Source organism: Lithobates pipiens, unplaced genomic scaffold (assembly GCF_037356315.1).
Source record: "Lithobates pipiens isolate NorthernLeopardFrog02 unplaced genomic scaffold, aLitPip1_a1.2 Scaffold_16, whole genome shotgun sequence".
NCBI classification, from domain to species: domain Eukaryota; kingdom Metazoa; phylum Chordata; class Amphibia; order Anura; family Ranidae; genus Lithobates; species Lithobates pipiens.
This window is the reverse complement of record NW_027507748.1, coordinates 254,885,357-254,910,301: the sequence shown is the minus strand read 5'-3', so window position 1 is coordinate 254,910,301 and position 24,945 is coordinate 254,885,357. Positions and strand designations below refer to the sequence as shown.

At 44.0% G+C, this 24,945-nt stretch overlaps 1 protein-coding gene across 1 annotated transcript in view; it reads right to left on the bottom strand.

Annotated features, from left to right (window-relative positions):
• The window catches only part of CTSE (cathepsin E), a 482,462-nt gene that overhangs the window by 258,054 nt on the left and 199,463 nt on the right, over positions 1-24,945 (bottom strand). Inside the window, exon 4 of the mRNA XM_077481317.1 lies at positions 2,059-2,177. Within this exon, the coding sequence (XP_077337443.1) occupies positions 2,059-2,177 (119 nt within the window). The remainder of the gene's footprint in view (positions 1-2,058; positions 2,178-24,945) is intronic.

Here is a 24,945-nt window from a genome sequence, read left to right as displayed (position 1 = left end):
GAGGATTCTGGGAAATCTGGGGTTGCAAAATAACATAAGGGTGCTTTGATCTGTTAATTTGATGAAGGTGCTACCTGAATTTTTTTCTGGTACTATTGCACGCCCAAGAACCCCCCTGGCACTGTTCCTGTTTTAGAACTTATTTTTCCAACCCATGATCTTGTACCTCCATAGAAGACATATTTGCATGGACTACCCGCTCCAAATTAGCTGCTAATGTCAAACTAGATTTAGGCAAATCGATATACTGCTGCATATTTCAACTGCTTGTTGAATGAAAGAGCGCACTTTTTGGGATTCCAAATTTTTACCTGTCACTACCACCCTCATACAGGAACTGCCAAGTTGCTTTGAAGATAAGGAACATTTGCCACAGGCGCTACACGTACATGCTTTAGTATGACAGAATTACAAATGATTTCCCTCTACTGTCCTAAGTTCAGTATCATTGCAATGTGTGGCATGAAGCTTTCATGAGGAGACCCAAATCTTTGATGATAATGATAAGACCTTCTGGCTGCCAGATAGCTACCCGATTGCTTGATTGTCTCTCATGCATCCATGCCAATCACCTGGATTTTTTTTTTATCGCAAGATTTCTTTCCTTGGAATACACACAAGAATAAAAGTTAAAAAGGCTCTAAATCACATCCAACTATTTAAGCCAGGCACGCAACATCCCATCTCCCACACTAAGAGAGAGCTCAGCTTCAAGGAGATTTATTCTCCACAGCAGAGCCATCCACTCAGGCAAGCCATTCTTGGTGGGAAAAATAAAGGGGGATTCTCCAACCCCTTGTCCTCCTGCGCAAGACAGAGAAAAGAACATAAAGGGGGAGTTGAACCCTTTCACACCTAAGGGTAATACAAAGCTAAAAACCTAAGCTCAATTTTGCAACTTTGACATATGTTAGTAAAACTGTACATATAATATCATATGATATAATATTATACAACTACTTAGTGTATCAAGGTGGATTATACCTTGTTGTTTTCAGGACAAATTGGGCTTTCTTTTGGTGGTAAATGGTAATGGATGTCTCCTGATTGTTTTTAATTATCAGGGGAAAACTGGTCCAAAATAGTAAAAAAAAATGTAGCTATATATTTCTTGTTATTATTAAAATTTACCACAAAAGAACAACCCAAAATTAATTCTCCTGCTCCTGAGAATTGCAATGATAACACATATGTGTATGTTCGTTTTTGGACTCTGATACCAATTAAATTTTTTTTTTAATTCTACACAAAATATGCTGACCATGACCTTTGACCCGATCTTGACCCTAACAATAACCCTGGCAACCTTGATCTTGTTATTTTTTTATTATTATTTATTTTTTTATTCTTTATATTTCTTTCATTCAGAAGAAGAAGGAAATTCAAGGGCAGGCTCACTGTGATAGCCAATCAGAAGCTTATCTGCGGCCCATGGAAAAAAAACACTTCTATGAGGCTGCATATATGTGTGCTGTTGGCACAAAGGGGTTAAGGTCAGTTTTTTATGAGCTAGGAAAGCATTGTACTGAGGGGGTCAGGGGTAAGATTTGATCCCAGAAGTATGCTGACATGAGGAGCCCAGGAAATCTATTTGTCCTGCCCAAAGAAGGGGTGAGCTCATACAGGCTTATTTTAAACATCAGTTTTAAAAAAAAAAAGTACTATTGAATAACTTAATTAAAAATAAGCATCATCATATGCTTATTTGAACTGCCCAGGTTTGTGGCAGGTTTACCTTAGGAAGGTAAACTATTATAGTTTACAATGCAGTGACTGGCATTTGGGTTCCTTTTTTCACTAGTTCTTTTCAACATTAGAGGTTATTTTGTGGGCATTTCAAGAAACGGTAGAATGTAATACTGACATATAATCACACACATAGGTTGGACTTGATGAACTTGTGTCTTTTTTCAACCTCACCTACTATGTAACTATGTAAATAGTGTATCCAGAATTTCTAAAGAACTGGTCAGGATATTTTACTAAACTGTAATGGGTAATTCTCACGGAACATGTCACTTTTTGTTTCTCACAGTATTTGTTATAGATTACACTTACAGTAACTTGATCGATTCCTAGTATGCCTGTTAAGTTGCCAGTCCCATACTGAATAAAGAAAGCTTCACCATTGGAAACATAGGTGGTAGATTCACTTGGCCGGTACCTGTTGTGTTTCGCTGCATAAAACAGAAAACAGTTAGTAGTCGCAGTATGAATATTATATGAATGTCAATTAGAGCCCAACAAACATATATTTCTAGACATCTCTCTCTTATTTTCTCTTATTTTCATGTATAGAAATAAACACAGACTAAAAAGTTGCTTAGTGTCAGGAACTACAGTGAAACTAGAAAACAAATACAGTTTTCTTCTTTTCTGGTCATTGTAATGTTTTCCCTTTTTCCTTCTTGTATCCACTTTAATTTAAAAACATTTTGAACATATTCTTTGTGGAATAAAAATAATAATAATAATAATAATAATGCTACTGCTTATTATTAGTAATAATACTGCTTGCTAATCAGTTTCCAATCAGTACTGGAAAAATGGTAGCTGGACTCTGCAGAGATTATACCAGAGATCTACTGGATGCTAGAGGCATATATCAGGGTTTGAGGGAATTGAGAGCTAAAGAAGACATATACTGGAGATGGAAAATATTGGGAATGACGGAAGCATGTTTTCAGGCAGATATGATCATGGAAGGTGGAAGTACCTATATATTGAAGGCGAGATAAGATTAAGTGGGAAGACCCTGGATTCATAGAGGGGACTGCAGGGTAGCCACTTGCCTATTGACTATGGGCCCTGGCTTTTGGGGGGTCTCTATTCTTTGGGAAATGTGTGCCAGGGGGACCTTTGGAATGGTTTTGCTTCAGATTTGGGTTCATGCCTCCCAAAAACACAAATACTTTGGAAACCTTGGATCTGGATACAGAATTAGGGCCTCTGTGCCTAAACCAGCAATGACTGCTTCAACTACCCCTCCTAAACTCAGAGACTCTAAGCACAAGATTATAATCAGTTCAAACAACTTGTTGCTGTTATGTGTAATCTGTTTATTAAGGTGTCTTTCTCTCATTGTATACTTCCCCCACTGTGTGCCTCCTAGGTGTACATTCCCAATGTTAAATGTGTAACCTATTGTTTCTGTTTGTCTGCTAATCCTCTTGGAGATGTGATTAGTATTGTGTCCACTTTATCTCATTACCAAACCATTGAGGGATGCTTATGTGTTTATGTTTATGTTAATTCATGTATTGTTTACTTAGATCACTGTTAGCTGTTAATTTGATTGCTGTTTGAAGTTTGCGTTGTTCATGTGTTGACTGCCCTATTTTTGAAGTGTAGAAAAACCTGTATTTCATGGAAGGTGGAAGCATATATTGAAGGTGAGATAAGATCAAGTGGGAAGATCCTGGATGCATGGAGGGGACTGCAGAGTGGCCTCTTGCCTACAGGGGACCTTTAGAATGGTTTTGATTCAGATTCAGGTCCATGTTATGTATAATCTGTTTATTAAGGTGTCTTTCTCCCATTGTATACTTCCCCCACTGTGTGCTTCATAGGTGTGCATTCCCATTGTTAAATGTGTCACCTATTGTTTCTGTCTGACTGCTAATCCTCTTGTGATTAGTATGGATGAGCTTCGAGTTCGACTCGAACATTGCCTGTTCACCCGTTCGCCGAACAGCAAACAATTTGGGGTGTTCGCGGCAAATTCGAAAAGCCACGAAACACCCTGTAAAAGTCTATAGGAGAAATCTAACGTGCTAATTTTAAAGGCTTATATGCAAGTTATTGTCATAAAAAGTGTTTGGGGACCTGGGTCCTGCCCCAGGGGATATGTATCAATGCAAAAAAGTTTTAAAAACTGCAGTTGTTCAGGAGCAGTGATTTTAATAATGCTTTAAGTGAAACGATAAAAGTGTAATATTCCTTTAAATTTCGTACCTGGGGGGTGTGTATAGTATGCCTGTAAAGAGGCGCATGTTTCCCGTGCTTAGAACTGTCCCTGCACAATGTGTAATTTCTGCAGGAAAAAAAGTTATTTAAAACCACTCACGGCTATAATGAATTGTCAGTTCCCCGTAATACAGAGAACAGTCATTAAAAGTCATTGATAAAAAAAAATGCGTGGGGTTCCCCCCAAATTCAATTACCAGGCCCTTCAAGTCTGGTATGGATATTAAGGGGAACTCCATGCCAAATAAAAAAAAAAATTTAGACCCTTTATCCAAGCACGCAACCTGGCAGGCCACAGGAATAGAGGGGGGGGACGAGAGAGCGCCCCCCACCGAACTGTACCAGGCCACATGCCCTCAATATTGGGAGGATGCTTTGGGGGTCTGTGACCCCTCAAAGCACCATGTCCCCATGTTGATGGGGACAAGGGTCTAATCCCCACAACCCTGGCCGGTGGTTGTGGGGGTCTGCAGGCCAGGGGCTTAGCAGAATCTGGAAGCCCACTTTAACAAGGGGACCCCCAGATCCCAGACCCCCCCCGTTTGAAATGGTAACAGGTACATTGTACCCCTACCATTTCACAAAGAAAGTGTAAAAAAATTGTTAAAAAAGACACAGACACCATTGGGAAAAGTCCTTTATTAAAAATAAAAAAGATTCCAGCGGTGGTAATCCACTCTTGGTATCCTGCAATGGCTGGTCATCTCTCCGGGGTCCAGCGATGGGTAATCTCTCCCGATGACGTCCAGCGCAGCTCATCCTGTCTCCACCGGAGACACCATAGGAATCCCGGCAGCCTGACAGGTCTTAGCAGAAGAGGACGGGGACAGCCGTCACCTGACCCCACCCCCCTCTGATGCAAGGGGAAACCCGGGCTATCCCAGTGACATGCTGTGACCCCGCCCCCTCTGATGTAACGGAAACCTGCGTTACATCAGAGGGGGCAGGGTCATCCGTACATCACTGGGGAAGGAAGCCCGAGTTTCCCCTTGTGCCAGAGGGGGGCGGGGTCACCCATACATCACTGGGAAAGCCTGGGTTTCCCCTTTCATCAGAGGGGGCGGGGTCAGGTGACGGATGGCCTGTCCTCCTCAGCTAAGACCTGTCAGGCTGCCGGGATTCCCGCAGTGTCTCCAGTGGAGACAGGATGCGTGCATTGGACATCATCGGGAGAGATCACCCATCGCTGGACCTCGGAGAAGAGATCACCAATCGCTGGACCCCTGAGAAGAGATCACCCATCGCTGTATGCCAAGAGTGGATTACCACCGCTGGAATCTTTATTTAATTTATTTTTATTTTTAATAAAGGACTTATCCCAACAGTGTCTGTGTGTTTTTTAACAATTTTTTACACTTTCTTTGTGAAATGGTAGGGGTACAATGTACCCGTTACCATTCCAAATGGGGGGGCTGGGAACTGGGGGTCGCCTTGTTAAAAGGGGCTTCCAGATTCTGATAAGCCCCCTGCCTGCAGACCCACACAACCACCGGCCAGGGTTGTGGGGATGAGGCCCTTGTCCCCATTAACATGCTTTGAGGGCTCCAAATGTTGAGGGCATGTGGCCTGGTATGGTTCAAGAGGGGGGCGCTCTCTCGTCCCCCCTCTTTTACTGTGGCCTGCCAGGTTGGGTGCTCAGATAAAGGGTCAGGTATGGATATTTGGGGGGAACTCCATGACATTTTTTTTTAATTTGGCATGGACCTGAAGCGCCTGGTAATTGAATTTGGGGGAAACCCCACGCTTTTTTTTTTTTTTTATCAATGACTTTCAATGACTGTTCTCTGTATTACAGGGAGCCGATATTCATTATAGCCGCGAGTGCTTTTAAATGACTTTTTTTCCTGCAGAAATGAGACTTTGTGCAGTGACAGTTCTAAGCATGGGAAACATGCGCCCCTTTACAGGCATACTATACACACACCCCAGGTATGAAATTTTAAGAAATATTGCACTTTTATTGTTTCACTTTAACCACTTCAGCCCCGGACCATTTTGCTGGTCAAAGACCAGACCACTTTTTGCGATTCAGCATTGCGTCGCTTTAACTGACAATTGCGCAGTCATGCGACGTGGCTCCCAAGCTAAATTTACGTCCTTTTTTTCTTGCAAATAGAGCTTTCTTTTGGTGGTATTTGATCACCCCTGCGGTTTTAATTTATTGCGCTATAAACAAAGATAGAGCGACAATTTTGAAAAAAACACATTATTTTTTACTTTTTGTTATAATAAATATCCCCCAAAAATATATAAAAAAAGTTTTTTTCCCTCAGTTTAGGCCGATACGTATTCTTCTACATATTTATGGTAAAAAAATTGCAATAATTGCAATAAGCGATTATTGATTAGTTTACACAAAAATTATAGCGTTTACAAAATAGGGGATAGTTTTATGGCATTTTTATTAATAACTTTTTTTACTAGTAATTGCGGCGATCAGCAATTTTTATTGTGACTGCGACATTATGGCGGACACATCGGACATTTTTGGGACCATTGTCATTTATACAGCAATCACTGCTATATAAATGCAGTGATTCCTGTGTAAATGACACTGGCAGTGAAGGGGTTAACCAGTGGGCGGCAGGGGTTAAGTGTTCCTAGGGGTGTGTTACCAACTGTTGGGGGCTGGGCTTTAATTTAGTAAACACTGATCTCTGCTCCAATCACATGGAGCAGAGATCAGCGTCACTAGTTGCTAGGCAGAATGGGGAGATGCGGTTCACAATGGAATTTCCTCGTTCAGCCGCCCCGTGAGACAATCGTGGGTACGCCCGCGGCCATCGAGTCCGCGGGACCCGCGACCCGACTCACGGAGGTCCCGACCAGCACGCGAGCCGGTGGCACGCGAGCGATGGCAGGGCGGCATTGAAGATTGGACGTACCTGTATGCCAATATGCCTGCCCGTGCCATTCTGCCGACATACCTCGGCGTGCGCTGGTCGAGAACCGGTTAAGCATTATTAAAATCACTGCTCCCGAAAAAAACTGCAATTTTTAAAACTTTTTTTTTGCATTGATACATGTCCCCTGGGGCAGGATCCAGGTCCCCAAACACGTTTTATGACAATAACTTGCATATTAGCCTTTAAAATTAGCACTTTTGATTTAGAACGTTCGAGTCCCATAGACTTTAATAGGGTTCTAAAGTTCACACAAATTTTAGGTCTGTTTGCAGGTTCTGGTGCGAACCTAACTGAGTGGTGTTCGGCTCATCCCTAGTGATTAGTATTGTGTCCACTTTATCTCATTACCGAACCATTGTGGGATGTTTATGTGTTTATGTTAATTCATTTATTGTTTAATTAGATCACTGTTAGCTGTTAATTTGATTGCTGTTTGAAGTTTGCATTGCAGTGTAGAAAAACCTGTATTTCATGGAAAGTGGAAGCATATATTGAAGGCTTTTACCTCAACGTCTTGTCTGTGTATGATGCTTAGGGGAAAAGGGCTGGTATTAGCTCTTGATCTGCTGGAAGGGTTTAGAGAGCAGGAGACACTGTTTGGTAGAAGCACCCAGGTGGGGTGCCAGGTGGTCTGTCACATTTGGTGGAATTGGTGGGAGGCTTCCTGCAGTCTGGGACATCCAAAGCACTACCAGGATCTGAGGTTAAGTTGGCAGAAGAGAAGTACCGATACTAGCTGCCATGGAAAGGAATTTGGAAGAAGGCTGTGAGAGATCCAGGTGCAGCACAAGAGACCAGTCCCAGTGCAGGTCCTGCTGGGATGACTTCACGCTCACGAGTGTCTAATTCAGCACCCTCCCAAACTCTGTCTAATCCTTCTTATGATCTGGCTAATGTACTTTCCGTTTCTTTTCAAACACCTACTACCTCAAAGGTAAGTCTGCTTAATTCTTCCACAACAATTGGTCTATGTACAGCACCTATTCTATTTTATTTTTTTCCTCTAGTTATGCTGGATTTCAGAAAGGGCTCAAAGATAGAAATACAAGAACCCAAAACTCCTCTGAACCAGATAAACTAGAAGTAATGAATCTTTCATCACAGGCTCTAACAAATGATCAAATTGAGGTATTATCGCTAGGATTAACTTTTTGTCCAACTAAAAGGATTGATAAATTTGGGTTGTTTAAAGATGTTCATCTTTTCTAACCCAAATTAATGTATAAAACAATATTTGACAATAATCAGGAACCTTTATCAAAAGGTCCCCCTAGTGAATTATGGGAATTTTTTTCAATGGAAGCCTTAAAAGCCATCAATGATTTGATGGATCTCTGGAAGGAGGGAAACCCACTGGAGGGCTCGCTCCCACTGGAGGTTATCTCTGATGTGGGTAGACCCCCCGGTTGAGCTCTGTTTCCTACCACCCAAACTTTATAAACCTAAATCTCAAGCTTTTCCTCTTCTTCAAGCTAATCCCAATATTTGGGCTTTCACCCAGCAGGTAGTTGAGATTCAAAGCACCAGATGAAAAACCCCAGCAACCCCCAATCTCAGTCCAATGCAAAATGTGGCTTTGGACAAATTAAAAAGAACCCCAATTTAGTTATAAAACCTTCAGATAAGGGTGGTAACATTGTGGTAATGGAGGTGGCCCAGTCTGAACACATTTTTTTGAACATACTGGACAACCAAGAATGCTATAGAAGAATACCTGAGATCTACTTGGAAAGTATGACAGTTTAGGGGCCTCATTAATGAGGCCTATCTAAAAGGCCCCATCGATAAAAAAGCTCTGGAATTCCTTAATGTTAGAACTCCAAAAACTCCAACTTTGTATGCGCTGCTGTCAGGGCTGCCTTAGCCCTTCCTTCTCTAGGCTGGCTGCTCAGCTGTCAGCTAATTGCCAGCTCTCTCCACAGTTACCAGCTGTTCCTGATGATGCTCGTCTGACCTGCCTACTTAAAGCATTCCAGCTCACTTCATCTCTGCCTTCATCGTGGTCACATGACTAGAAACCATCTCCTGTGGTTTATCTGGTTACTGGACTCTGGCTATGCTTGACTACGCTTTTTCTATTTACCTTTTTATTTTTATTAATAAACAGGTGTGATTTAATTGTACTTCTGTCTCAGTCTGATTCATGGTTTCTGACAGCTGCCCAAAATTCACAAAAGCTTAATAGAACCGCCAGGGAGGCCCATAGTGTCAGGGAATGGATTTCTGACTGGACCCTCTAGTCAATTAATTGATGATTATCTAAGACCCTATGTGACAGCACTTACTTCACATATTCAGTATACCAGTGACCTTATCCGAGCTTTAGATGCCATTGATATGCCAGAAGGAGCTTGGTTGGTGGCTCTTGATGTGGAGGCCCTCTACAACTCCATCCCCCATGATTGGGGGGTGCGGGCTGTGGACACCTTCCTGTCAGAGCATGGTACAACAGCAGGCTCTTACAATCAATTTATTTTGGCACTGTTGCAAAATGGTGGTAGTCCCATGTGGCAAATGATAGGGCTCTCAAATCTCCTTGCATTAACCAATTTAACGTGGTCCCTAATTCTGTGGAAAAAAGGCCTCTTGGTCTTTCCAACATAAAACATACCACATAGGCATTTCATGTAATATACAATGTCAATTACATTTCATGTAATATACAATTGCACTTAAAGCGCAATTGTTCCAAGCAGGATGACTTTATAAGAGAGTCAAAAGCATTGTAGCAATGTCTGAGAATGAGAGGGTATAGTAAGAACTAATGTGGGACTATCAGCAAGCTAACGGGCAAGACAGAAACTCCCTGATACATGGGTCCAAATGAAGAACAGAAGACAGTACTGTAAGATTGATTACTCATTACTTTCGGCAGCAAAGTCAACTTCGCAAAATAATGGACAAATTCTGGTATCTATTAAGGGCAGATAATAAAGTCCCAAAACATAAAAGAAAATCCAGAAATTACTTTTAAGAGATCAGAATCTCTAAGCCCTTGTACACACGGTCGGAGATTCCGACAACCAAATCCATCAGAGTAATTCCAACAGATTAATTCCGGAAGAGGTCCGGAAGTGATGTTGCATACACACGGTCGGACTAAGTTGTCGGAAAATCCGATTGTACATAACGTGATGACGTTATTTCGTTTGGACGGGACTACGTTCAGACTAGTAGCCAATAGCTTTGGTCTAGGAATTTGATCTGAGCATGCGTGGTACTTTGTCAGTTGGAGTAGGCTACACATGACCGGAGTATGTCCGATCGGAGCATTTTGTCGGAAAATTTTACCGGCAAGTTGGAAAAGTTTGTCCGTCGGATATTCCGATGGAAACAGTCCAATGCAGACCACACACAGTCGGAATATCCGTCAAGACGGTCCGATAGGAAATATTCAGTCGGAATCTCCGACCGCGTGTACAAGGGCTAAGAGATAAATTGGTCCACAGTAATCATGTTCATTCCAACCTCTCAAGGCTGGGGATACTGGCAGATGTGGCAAATATATTTTTTGCAAATAGATCTGGGAGGCACAAGAAATATTTGTTGCCTAATGGCAGAATGTATAACCTCACTTCTTTGCCAATTGCCAATCGATAGACATTGTATATTACATGAAATGCCTATGTGGTATGTTTTATGTTGGAAAGACCAAGAGGCCTTTTTTTCCACAGAATTAGGGACCACGTAAATTGGTTAATGCAAGGAAATTTGAGAGCCCTATCATTTCCCACATGGGACTACCACCATTTTGATGCTACAAAGATGAGGTTTTTCGCCTTGGAATACATCCCCCTAAATGAAAGAGGGGGTGATGTGGGCAAATTCTTGTTACAACGAGAAACAAAATGGATCTTTAATTTGTCTACTATTAAGCACCCGGGGATTAATGATGCATTGAGTTTCAAGCCATTTTTATAGGGCCTGTCATAATATGGGGACTATTTGTTTCCCATGGATGTTTGGGTCTTCTTTGTGCCTCACTGCCTATCTCACACCACACATCTACAAATTAAGGGTGCTATTGTATCAGTTCATATTTTCAATGTACAAAATTATTTTAAATAGTTTTTTTGAAAAGTTCTTCTGATGTTTGGCATTCTAATCCCTGGTTTAGGTTTTTGATATCCACTTATAATCTGGGTGTGGCCCAATTGAGTGGGTGTTTATTTTAATGCTTGGGGCGAGTTCCCGAATATAGGTGATTCCATTTTAGATTTGTGATCTGACAATGGGGTAGTTTGCCCTTGTGTAATTATTTAGTTCTGGATTATATCCACCCTAATGTTATAATATTGTCCCTCCCCCTTCCCTGTTTTCACCCTTTTTTCCTGATAGTCATCTATTAAGGACTATATACATCCCTGGTGGTTATCTGGATGGGTAAATGGACAAAATTACCGAGGGGAATCCAATTGTTGCTTTCCTCTCCTCTTCAGCTCTATTAACCTCTTGATGACCAGCCGTCGCAGTTGTACTGTGGCAACATGGCCAATTGCCATTATGTTACGTCGCTCCCTCTGGTGGCCACTAGGGGTGTGCACGTGCACCCTCAGCTTGCCCCCGGAGCCTATGCAAGTACCTGTGATCGCTCGTAACACAGCAAGAACCGGGATCTCTGTGTGTAAGCACAGAGATCCTGGTTCTCTGAAGGGAGAAGTGACAGATCATCTGTTCATACAAAATAGGAACAGCGATCTGTCATCTTCCCTCGTCAGTCCCATCCCCCCTTCAGTTAGAACACACACTAGGGAACACAATTAACCCCTTGATCGCCCCCTAGTTTGACCCCTTCACTGCCAGTGAAATTTTTACAGTAATCAATGCATTTTTATAGCACTGATCGCTGTATTAATGCCAGTGGTCCCAAAAATGTGTCAAAATTGTCCGATGTGTCGGCCATAATGTCACAGTTATGATAAAAATCGCAGATCGCCACCAATACTAGTAAAAAAAAATCAATAAATAAAAATGCTATTAACCACTTCAGCCCCGGACCAATTGTCAGCCTAAGGACCAGAGGTCTTTTTACAATTTCGCACTGCACTGCTTTAACTGGTAATTGCACGGTCATGCAATGTTGTACCCAAACAAAATTTGCGTCCTTTTCTTCCCACAAATAGAGCTTTCTTTTGATGGTATTTGATTGCCTCTGCGATTTTTATTTTTTGCGATATAAATGGAAAAAGACCGAAAATTTCGAGAAAAAAATATATTTTCTACTTTTTGTTATAAGAAAAATCGAATAACTCAATTTTAGTCATACATTTAGGGCAAAATGTATTCAGCCACATGTCTTTAGTAAAAAAAAAATGTCAATAAGTGTATATTTATTGGTTTGCGCAAAAGTTATAGCGTCTACAAACATTTACACAGCTTTTAATTTATGACTGCCTATCTCATTTCTTGAGGTGCTAAAATGGAAGGGCAGTACAACCCCCCCCCCCCAATGACCCCATTTTGGAAAGTAGACACTCCAAGGAAATTGCTGAGGGGCATGTTGAGCCCATTGAATATTTTTTTTTGTCCCAAGTGATTGAATAATGACACAAAAAAAAAAGTTTACAAAAGGTTGTCACTAAATGATATATTGCTCACACATGCCATAGTTATATGGGGAATTGCACCCCAAAATATATTCTGCTGCTTCTCCTGAGTACGGGGATACCACATATGTGGGACTTTTTGGGAGTCTAGCCACGTACGGCACCCCAAAATCCAATCACTGCCTTCAGGATTTCTAAGGGTGCACATTTTTGATTTCACTCCTCACTACCTATCACAGTTTCGAAGGCCATAAAATGCCAAAATAACACAAACCCCCCCCCCAAATGACCCCATTTTGGAAAGTAGACACCCCAAGGAAATTGCTGAGGGGCATGTTGAGCCCATTGAATTTTTTTTTTGTCCCAAGTGATTGAATAATGACACAAAAAAAAAAGTTTACAAAAAGTTGTCACTAAATGATATATTGCTCACACATGCCATAGTTATATGTGGAATTGCACCCCAAAATATATTCTGCTGCTTCTCCTGAGTACGGGGATAACACATATGTGGGACTTTTTGGGAGTCTAGCCACGTACGGGACCCCGAAAACCAATCACTGCCTTCAGGATTTCTAAGGGTGCAAATTTTTGATTTCACTCCTCACTACCTATCACAGTTTCGAAGGCCATAAAATGCCAAAATAACACAACCCCCCCCAAATGACCCCATTTTGGAAAGTAGACACCCCAAGGAAATTGCTGAGGGGCATGTTGAGCCCATTGAATTTTTTTTTGTCCCAAGTGATTGAATAATGACACAAAAAAAAAAAGTTTACAAAAAGTTGTCACTAAATGATATATTGCTCACACATGCCATAGTTATATGTGGAATTGCACCCCAAAATATATTCTGCTGCTTCTCCTGAGTACGGGGATACCACATATGTGGGACTTTTTGGGAGTCTAGCCACGTATGGGACCCCAAAAACCAATCACTGCCTTCAGGATTTCTAAGGGTGCAAATTTTTGATTTCACTCCTCACTACCTATCACAATTTTCGAAGGCCATAAAATGCCAAAATAACACAAAACCCCCCCAAATTACCCCATTTTGGAAAGTAGACACCCCAAGCTATTTACTGAGAGGCATGTTGAGTCCATGAAATATTTTATATTTTGCCACAAGTTGCAGGAATCTTAAAATTTTATTTTTTTTGCACAAAGTTGTCACTAAATGATATATTGCTCACACATGCTATGGGCATAAGTGAAATTACACCCCAAAATAAATTCTGCTGCTTCTCCCGAGTACGGGGATACCACATGTGGGGGACTTTTTCAGAGCCTAGCCACGCAAGGGACCCCGAAAACCAAGCACTGCCTTCAGGATTTCAATATAAAACGCTACCAAAAAAAAACTGCTAGCGATCGCAGGGATCAGGCCTGACTCTGCGAACGCTGCAGTTATGTGTTTAGTGTTTTGTAAGTGACAGTGATCGATCGATACTACACTTGGGTGGGCTGGGTGGAGGGGCAAAATGCAGGTGCGGGGGGCGTGGCCTGGCGATGCACTAGAGCGGACGTGTGCTCTGTGAGCTCCGGGGCCGACACCGCTAAAATCACCTAAAATCATCAAATAATACCTCATCTTCCTCGCCTGACGATGGGCCGGCGAACGGGCAAGTCTCTGCCCAAGAAAGGTGCCTCAACGGGGTCGATTAAGCGGTTCCTCTCCGTGGAACCTGACGATGCGGAGGAACAGGATGACCTAGGCCGCAAGCCGCGTGGTGGAGTGGACCTCGCCTCCCGCGATGGGCCGGACCGGAGATCGCGCTCGCCGGAGTCTTCTGCGGGCACGGGCGATGAAGTGGACCTGCATCCTTCCGCCGGAGTGGCGTCGCAGGTGAGCGGCCTGCCTACCACCTCTGACCTGGCCTCTATGCTGCTAAACCTCGAGCGGGTCATTAAGAAGGAGGTCTCCGCAGTCCGATCGGATCTATCTCAAGTGTTGTTACGAGTCGAAGAATCGGAACAACGTCTAGATTGACATGCGAACGCTATTCGGTCTTTGCAGGCGACTACACGTCAACTTGCCATTGCTCATCGAACGACCGTTTACAAGCTCGAAGACCAAGAGAATCGCAACAGACGTAATACCGTTCAGATCTGGGGTCTCCCCGAAGCGACTGGGGACGACGACCTCTTACCGTCCGTCAGAGGCATTTTTAACGGCCTTCTGGGCCGAGCAGCTGATGCCCCCTTGAAGATTGATCGGGTGCATAGGGCGCTTCGACCCCGCAACCTTACTACGGACATCCCACGGGACGTCATCTGCCGGGTCCACCATTACCCCGAAAAGGAGCTGATTATGCAGAAGGCTACTGACGCTACACCATTTGACTTTGATGGGGCGATGTTATCCTTCTTCCCGGATCTGGCGAAGGAAACCTTGGATCGACGCAGGGCCCTGCGTCCCCTCACGGAACTGCTTCGGGCGGCGTCCATTAAATATAAGTGGGGCTTCCCTGCAACCCTGATTGCTTCTAAAGATGGCAAAACCGCGATACTTCGCTTCCCGGAGGATCTGCCCAGATTCTGCAAAGATATGAATGTCACTGTCCCAGACCTGCCTGGCTGGCAGGATGGTATCCCGCCCATGCCCGCTGGGGCCGACCAGGGTTGGCAGAGAGTGGGCCGTGCCCGTCGCACTTCCGCACCGGATTACCGCCCTTGAACCGGCAAACTGCCCTGCCGCTTGCTTCCCTGTTCTGGATGATGAGTTGTACTCGCGGGGAATACCGCCTAAGCGAGGTTGTGAGGTTTTCCCTACCATGGTTGTGCATGGACATGAACCGTTTCTGGCAGCTGCTGGACCTTGCGGGGCCGTGGGTAGGACGTTCTTAGCCGTGTGGCCCACACCTTGGCTCCTCATTGGGGGCCCCTACCCGAGAGTGGACATTACAATTTTTTGTTCTGGGTCCTCTGATTGTGTTGTCTGTGTTTTGCATATGTTTTACTTAATGGCGTTTTACTTTTCCTGCTCCCTTCCCTTGCTTTTTGCACTTGGTTGGATTGCGGCATCCCCCCCTATATGCTTTACCGCCCTAGTTTCGTATTCTTTTATACAGGCGTTTTACTGTCCTCCGTACTGGATGATGTGATTTTTATGTTTTTATGTTTTGGTGTCGGCACCGGGCCGCTGGGCGCTGCTTCGGACCTTCAAGGTGTGGTTTGCGCCCAGTTGCCCGAGTCCCGTCTCCCCCTTTTTGAGCGGGGGCTGCCCGGCGCGGGGCCCTGGTGTCCGTACCCCTGTTGGGGTGGGGGGCGCGGGGGCCCTGTGGCGGGCATGTGGCCCGCTCGCGCACGGCATGAAAATGCGTGCACTACTAGCTGTTGTCCGACAGCATTTTTTCTGGTTCATTTTGTTTTTCCCCCTACGGTGGGGTCTTTTCTTTTCTTGTTTCTTTATATTTTCCTGTTCTTCTCCCTTTCCCCCCTCTTGTCTACTTCCTCCACCTCCTCCGACCCCCTCCCCCCCATTTAGCGGCGGTCCGCCTCTGTGTTGCACTGGTAATGTTTTGGTGTTCGCGGTTCCTCCCCCTGATACCTCATGGCCACTGTGAACCTTGTTTCTTTTAATGTACGGGGCCTCCATGCCCCGGGGAAGAGACACAATTTATATAGAGAGCTGGGTCGTTTGAGGGGGGACGTGGTCTTCCTTTGGGAGACCCACCTCACACATACGACCCTAGTTAGGCTACACTCGCCGAAGTACCCCACGTGGTACTACAGCCTCTCCGAAATTCCTAAAGCAAAGGGTGTGGCCATTGGGATTCGTGGGGGAACCGCGTTCACGTTTGAAGATATGTTGAGTGATCCTGCGGGACGTTTTCTGTTTCTCCGGGGCACCCTGGGCAGCATGCCGTGTACTCTAGCCACCTTGTATTACACTAACAAGAATCAAGCGAGTTTTCTTGCCTCCACACTCAACTCCTTGCGGAGTTTTGCCCGTGGATGCATCCTACTAGTCAACCTGCAGTTGATGGATGTCTGGAGAATCGCTCACCCACGGGAAAGGGACTTTACCTACTATTCTTCCGTACACCAAACGTATTCCAGAATTGATCTGTGTTTCATTGATCATCAACACCTACCGCTCATAGTGAAGTCAAGCATTGACTCCTCTCCCCTGTCCGATCATGCACCGATCTCGTTAACCATCAAAGTAGAGTCCATACCCCTGAAATCCACTAATTGGAAATTGAATGAGGACCTGATAGCCGAGGAGGCAGATAAAAAGGTGATGGGTGACAATTTAGAGTTTTATTTTAAGACTAATGTAAGCCCTGACGTCTCACCCGGAGTGTTGTGGGAGGCCCACAAGGTGTATATTAGGGGTAAGTTTATGGAATTGGGATCTAGGAAAAAGAGGGAGCGCATGCTGCACCAATCTACCTTGCTGCGTGAAATTGCAGGCTTGGAACGCCAACATAAACTGAACCAGACCCCGGCCCTTTTCCATGCCCTGACGGAGAAGCGGGAGACCCTAAAGTCCCTTCTTCACTTGGACCAGAAGCGACGTTCTCGGTTAGTGGCTCACCGATTTTATAAGTGGGGGGATAAACCCAGTAGGTTATTGGCCAACTCGGTGCGACAGCGTAAAAACGCGGCGTTCATTGCTAAAGTTAAGACCCCCTCGGGAGCCCTGGTGTTTGATACCCCCCGCATAGCCCGTACGTTTAGAGACTTTTATCAACGTCTGTATCAGGTGCACCAGGACGTCCGAGATGGAGATACACGGGGACGCCTTATTCGGGACTATCTGGCCCGTGCCGCCCTTCCCACGCTCTCTGCGGAGGTCTTGGCTTCCTTGGAGAGTGAGTTTACGGCAGCGGAGCTTCTGGGCGCCATGAAGAATATGGCCTGTGGTAAGGCCCCGGGTCCTGACGGCCTCACGGTGACTTATTATCGAGCGTACGCTGACATACTGCTCCCTTACTTAACCAATTACGCTAACGTGACCTCGACCGGCGGAGACCTTCGTCCTGAAACCACTCATGCCCACATCACTGTTCTACCCAAGGCGGGCAAAGACCCCAGTGATTGCGCGAGCTACCGTCCTATCTCGCTCTTGAACATTGACGCAAAGATTTATGCTAAAGCTATAGCGAACCGGCTGCTCCCCTTGATACCACAATGGATCTCGCGGGATCAGACGGGGTTCATCCCTGGGAGGGAAACGAGGGATAACTCTCTTCGCACACTTTCACTGATGGCGTATGTGCGGCGGACTTCCCAGCCCACCCTGTTACTCTCCACGGATGCTGAGAAGGCGTTTGACAGGGTGGACTGGGACTATCTTATGGCTACGCTGGCGCACCTAGGCATTGGCCCCTCTTTGCGCTCTAAAATATCGGCGTTGTACCACCACCCCACTGCTCAAATACGGATTAATGGCACCCTTAGTGACCCCTTCACCTTATACAATGGCACCCGCCAGGGATGCCCACTCTCGCCAATTTTATTTGCAATCTCCCTAGAACCCTTCCTCTCCCTCATCAGGCACAACCCGAGTATACATGGTATATCAATAGGCAAGACGGAGCACAAATACGCAGCATACGCTGATGATATATTGTTTTATGTACAACAACCATTGATCACCCTCCCCAATCTTATGTCTGAGTTTTCAGCCTATGGCTTGGTCTCGAATTTCAAAATGAATATGTCCAAATCGGAACTATTAAACATCTCTGTCCCCGCCAGACAGGTGTCTCACCTGAAACGGAACTATCCCTTTACTTGGCAGATGAGCTCCATGAAATATTTAGGTATTCAACTCACGCCCTCCCTATCGTCCCTTTTCCGCACTAACTTTATACCCCTGCTTAACACACTTAGGTCAGATATCCAGAAATGGTCCCAGCTACGACATTCTTGGTTGGGCAGAATTGGGCTGGTCAAGATGAATTTGCTGCCCAGGGTGCTCTTCATGCTTCAGATGGTCCCGTTCGGGATACCGGTGGGTTTCTTTACAATTTTGACATCTATGGTATATCGCTATATATGGAATAGGAAAAGACCCAGACTGCCTAGATCTCTCCTCACCCGCCCTAAATGTAAGGGTGGCTTAGCAGTGCCAGATTTTAAACTTTATTATAGATCCATTGTGCTGACTAGGCTCTCTGATTTGAAATATTGCAAAGATACGAAACTTTGGGTTAATCTAGAAACGGACCTATGTGGCGCTGAACTTTCCACGCTGATGTGGATCCCGAGGAAATTCCGGACTCTCTTGCCTACTACGTCACTGCTAACGCACTCATCCTTGATGGTATGGGACTCTATCTGTAGGACGCATGGCTGGTCGTATAACTCCCCCCTGATGCCTTTGGTGGGACACAATTTCTTCCCGCCTGGTAATATAGACCCTCAAACTCATCCATGGCGGCTGGGCAATAACATCTACCTGCATCAATTCGCCGGCCCCTCCGGCGTTTTGTCGCTTTCTTCCATCATGGGTGAATCCCCCATATCATATATGGACCGCTGGAAACATCATCAACTGTTGGACTTTGTTCGCTTGCTCCCAAAACCCTTACGCTCCTTGGCGGAGCTTATGCCTGTGGAAACCGCATTTGCCGACACTAGCCCAACTGAGAGGCCGGTCTCGTACTTTTATCAAGCTCTGCTGTCCCTCACTTCTACTGGTACTCCCACATTCCTACGATACTGGGAAAGGGAACTACATATGGATCTCTCACCGACCCAGAAATCACAAATCCTAACCCTGGCACATACATCCTCCGGATCCTCTAAAGCGTCAGAAATGGCGTACAAACTTTTGACCAGATGGCACTACACGCCTGTGGTATTACACAGGTTTTCTCCTCAGTCCTCACCACTGTGTTGGCGGGAGTGCGGGGAGGAAGCTACTCATGCTCATATTTGGTGGTACTGCCCGAGGATCCGCCCATTCTGGCTGGCGATTCTATATTGGATTAAAGAGATCCAGGGTTGGGAGGTCCCTAACGACCCGTGGTATGTTCTGTTCCACTGCACGAGGAAGCCAACAGGCCCTTATAAGAGGTCGATTACACCTCACCTTCTTAATGCCGCAAAAACCCTCGTTCCACAGTTTTGGAAACTGAGGAAGATCCCTACGCTCCGACGTTGGTTACTCAACGTGGATACCACCTATTACATGGAGGACCTGACTCTCTCCCTCCATGATAAATCTGAGCTGGCAACGAAGATCTGGGCCTGTTGGGTTGCCTTTAAATACTCCTCTAGCTATGCAGACATAATGTCTCAACCACAGTGATGTGATTATAACTCTTAAGGTTTCTAATGTAATTCTGGAGCTGGTATCAGAGGTGGACCTGCCTTCCCTTCCCCCCCCCCCCCCTCCCTCCCCCACTCCCACATCCCCCTCACTTCTCTATGTCTTTTTCTTCCTTTTCTCTTTTCTTTCTCTATCTCTGTCCATTGTATTCTCTCTTTAATAATGGAAGAAAAGGATGTATTTTTATTACCGCAGAGGTTGACTGGTTCCAGCAGCGGTGATTTGTACCGATCACCTGATCCTGCATCTTTGCAGGCCTGAAGGTGGTCCCAGTTTGTAAACTGCCTCTAGTAGCTAAGTCCTCGTGGGCAGTATGTTGCTCTGATCCATAGTAACTAACGATGTAATAACACTGCCCCCTATGTTGGTTTATGTATTGCCTACTATGCTATTGTACATGCTTCTTTTCTTCAATAAACATTAATTAAAAAAAAAAAAATGCAGGTGCGATCGGGTATCTGGGCTGATCCCGCTAACAATGCGTTTTTTTGGAACCCTAAACTGCTGGGGACGCTAGTATAGATCTGATCAGATCAGATATTGATCTGTTCAGATTCTATACCACTACGGGAGGTTTATGCTTTGCACGTGGGTGTTAGCGGTACTGGCACTAACCTAGCGCTGCCTGGGGCGACGCAGACCCTGACCCTAAAACCTAATTGATATCACCCACCGGGTGATCAGGGGGTTAAACCATTATTGGGTAATAAATGGTGGGTGCCCTGATGCTATAAAAAGCAAACTAACTAACCAGAGTCACCCATAACACTTATACGGTGATCACTGGTGAAAGGGTTAACTAGGGGCAATCAGGGGGTTAAAATCTTTATTAGGTAGTATATGGGGGTCCCTGGCGCTATATAAAAACCTGACGGGGAACCTAAATAACTAACTGGCTAACCAGCGTCACCAGTGGCACTTATAGGGTGATCGCTGGTGAAAGGATTAACTAGGGGCAATCAGGGGGTTAAAACCATTATTGGGTAGTATATGGGGGTACCTAGCGCTATAAAAACCTGGCGGTGAACCTAAAAAAATAACGAACTACCTAGCGACATTAGTGACACTAATGCAGCGATCAGAAAAACAATTGCTTAGTGATACTGGCAAAAGGGGGTGAAAGGGTTAACTAGGGGCAATCAGGGGGTTAAAACCGTTATTGGGTAGTATGTCGGGGTACCTAGCGCTATAAAAACCTGGCGGTGAACTTAAAAAAATAACTAGCTACTTAGCGGCACCAGTGACACTAATGCAGCGATCAGAAAAACGATTGCTTAGTGATACTGGCAAAAGGGGGTGAAAGGGTTAACTAGGGGCAATCAGTGGGTTAAACCTTTATTGGGGGGTAGGAGGCTACCCTGGACCTAACACTAACTGCCCTGACAGTTTTTACTGTCACAACTGACACTGAATGCAGTGATCAGTAAATAAATGATCACTGCAATCAGTGACACTGTGACTGGGAGGGGGGGGGGCGGGGGGGATTTGTGTGCCTATGTGTTCCTACATGTCAGTGTAGTGTTGGTGCACACTTACTTTCACTGTTCTCCTCGCAGTCCGGTCAAAAAGACCGCCCCGAGGAGAATGACATCACTTCCTCCCTGCCTGTGTTTACTATACACAGCGGGGGAAGCTTCTCATTCGCCAGGAGCAATCGAGAGGGGATGGCCAGAAACCAACGGCCATCCCCTCATCCCGGATCGCTCCTGCAGCGAAACGGACCGCCGCATCCAGCGGGAAGGGGTCCGATTGGACCCTCCACCCGCTGGAAGGCGAGCACGTACATGTACGTGCTTGTGCCTGTCGGTGCCATTGCACTGACGTACATTGCCATGCGGTGGTCCTTAAGTGGTTAATCTGTGCCCTATTTTGTAGACGCTATAACTTTTGCGCAAACCAATCAATAAAGGCTTATTGTGATTTTTATTACCAAAAATATGTAGAAGAATACATATCGGCCTAAAATGAGAAAAAATTACTTTTTTTTTAAAACAAAATGGGGATATTTATTATAGTAAAAAGTACAAAATATTGTTTTTTTTTTTTTTCAAATTTTCGCTCTTTTTTGTTTATAGCTTCAAAAATAAAAACTGCAGAGATGGTCAAATACCCCAAAAAGAAAGCATGATTTGTGGGAAAAAAAGGACGTCAATTTTGTTTGGGTACAATGTCACACGACCGTGCAATTGTCAGTTAAAGTGACGCAGTGCCAAATCGCAAAAAGTGCTGTGGTCAGGACGGGGGTAAAATCTGCACTGCAGTGTTCTTTTTGAATACTAGGAAATGTTTATCAAGTGTTTTTGTCCATCTGTTGCAATCGTAGATAGGGAAGGGGAAGTTCCAAAATGGTCACGGAGGCTTTGTGCGGGTGTGGCTCATTCTTCCCCATGTGACAATTTCAGTTGAGCATGTTCTGGTTTTTCATCTGTGGTGATTGCAGTTGGAGCAGGCGGAGATTCTGAATTGGCCAAACCGGTTTTTCCCTAGTGCTGAATGTTGCCGCTCAGGTTAAAGGATGAACAACTCAGTAAGGAAAAATAATTTCTAAAATGGCTCCGACGGGTTTGCGTATGCTTGGAACGGCGCCGCATGTAATTCAGCTCCTTGTCTTCACTTACTAACAGCTGTTGATTAGCCAATGATGACTTGTATCCCAGCGGTGACGTCAGAAGTTGCAGGGATTAGGTGGGTATTTAACAGCTCAAAAGCCAGGAGAGATTGCTGTGGTCGATCACCCTGTTATCTTTAAGACTATCAAACCAAGCTAAAAAGTAAGTTACCAATTGTTTGATTCTGGCAGCTAGATCTCAGCTCCTTGTTGATGATATGCCTTAACCTTGATACTTACCTATTATTGTTTTTTAGGGGTTAATCCCATTAGGATAGACCAATCATTTTGATCTTCCCTGGGTTAAAGGTATCATATTGATACTAATTAAGGAACATTGGTACTCTCAGAGAAGCAAGTGCTCAGGTATGAATTGTTTGCTAAATCTATTTTTATATTTAGTAAAAAAGATTTCGATTTTATAGAAAAACCTGTGGTGAATTATATTTTGTAGATGGCACAGTCTCTTTGAAGTTTGCTGCCAGCACATGAAGTTTGCGTTTTGGGAAGAAGGATATTTCTTACTATAACAGGGTAGGTTCATGCTGACTTGGTCTAAGTTGCAAACGACCAACTTAGGTGACAGCAGGATTTTTGGATCTCAATTATATGATTTTGCAAATGTGATTACAGGGTTATTGTCCCACCCTCATTTTTGGCACACAGACACCACTTGATGGGCTCTGAGGAATCCTTGGAACCGTGATCTTTTAAAGGGGTGAGCGTGCTTCCATTAGACGATCTATATGTTATCAAATGCAAAAACATACAAAAAACTGTCTGATTAATAAAACAGTCCAATGTTAAAACAGCACTGGTGCTGGATAAATGTCCAACTACATAAAAAAGTATATTCTCAGTTATGACGAGGTAGCAAAGTGAGTCTATATTGGTGAATAATCCTAGGTAATGGTTTGAGTGTGCACCCTACACCAAATCCCAGTCTTCACCACCTGAGGCACTCTCTCCCCAATAGGGTTTAAATTTACCAAAACGTTGAAATAAAACAGCCTTAATCAATCATTTCTTTCAACCAGACTCCCTTCGTTATCTCAGGTAGGCAAATGTATTCCAAAAGGGTTCATAAAAACAGAAATGCTAACATAGTGTAATCCTGCTTTATTAAAGATACCCAAAAAACAGCCAACCCTACTTCCAATCTACATACATTTATCCACTGTTAATAGAATATTTCAAATATAGAGTGTAGTCAAATCTCCTGGTCCCAAGCCCGCCCGTGTTGCATATACGGCGTTCACGATGACTTCCTGGTTGGGAGCAGCTGATGGTGAAGTGCTCTCGTTACTTCCAGTGATGCTATAGTAGCCACGTACTGACGCGTTTCATCACTTATAACTTCAACAGAGGGAGTGCCTAGACGGCGCTTACAGCAGGGATTATATTGTCCCGCTAACATCAACTTTGATTGGTGCACTTTGGAGCGATATCCATACGCGCGGATTGTCATCCAATATACGAGAATGGGAAACTCCGTGCTAATGCTGCACAATAAGTTAATCTTGGTCACATAATATAATAGCGATCATAGGTATTATAAAAACGCCAATCTGCACGCATATTACTAAAATCAACTGATAATAACAACTGATATCCCAAATTAAAATCATCACCAATATATATCTTCAATAAACACAACATATGCCCTTAACTGGAGATATAACATACAATAAAATTATAATCATAATTATATAAAACACTGTACCCAATAAACATAGACAATGTAGTCTTGGATACCACTTTCATAATAAAATGTTAATAAAATTTGTATTAAAATTGATCAATTAGATCATAAAAAGACTGATAATGATCATAAAATGACTATAATCATAAAAGAATGAATTAATCTTTTTTTTTTAAATAGTCACTTATAAAACAATTAATATCAAGGTCGATATTTAACCCTTTAGGCAATAAAGTGTCAACTAGAAAAATCCATTGGGTCTCTCGTTTGGATAATTCTCTCACTATATTGGATCCCCTGCATGACGGTTTGAGGTGATCCATACCCAAAAATTTGAGTCCATATAGGTCCTGATTATGGAACAGTTTAAAATGTAACAAGACATTGTGGTCCTTAAAACCTATTTTTATATTTGCCACATGTTGTGCGATTCTAGTTTCTAATATCCTTTTTTGTATGGTCTATATACATTCATTTACATGGACACTCCAATACATATACTACATGGGAGGTATTACATGTTATAAATTCTTTTATGGAGAACTCTCTATTGTTAGAGGTAGAGACAACATTTTCCACAGCCAGAGACAACATTTTCCACAGCCCGCATTGGTCTACTCACTTCCCTGCATGCATGATATTTCCAGCGAAGAAGCTGTCCCTGTCCCAAAGGAGGGAGGCCTGCTGGGTTGATCAATCACCTTTTTTACTAACTTATCTCCATAATTTGGGGCCACCCTGTAAATAAATCTTGGTCTAGATGGAATAACACTTTTGAGAGTCCTGTCCAAAAGTAGAATATGCCAATGAGATAAGAAAATGTTCTCAACTTCCCTAAACTGGGAGTGATATCCCGAGAAGCTCCACTCCTGACTATTCATATCCCGGAGAGGTACTGCATCTGTTAAACAATCTGCCCTTGATATCAC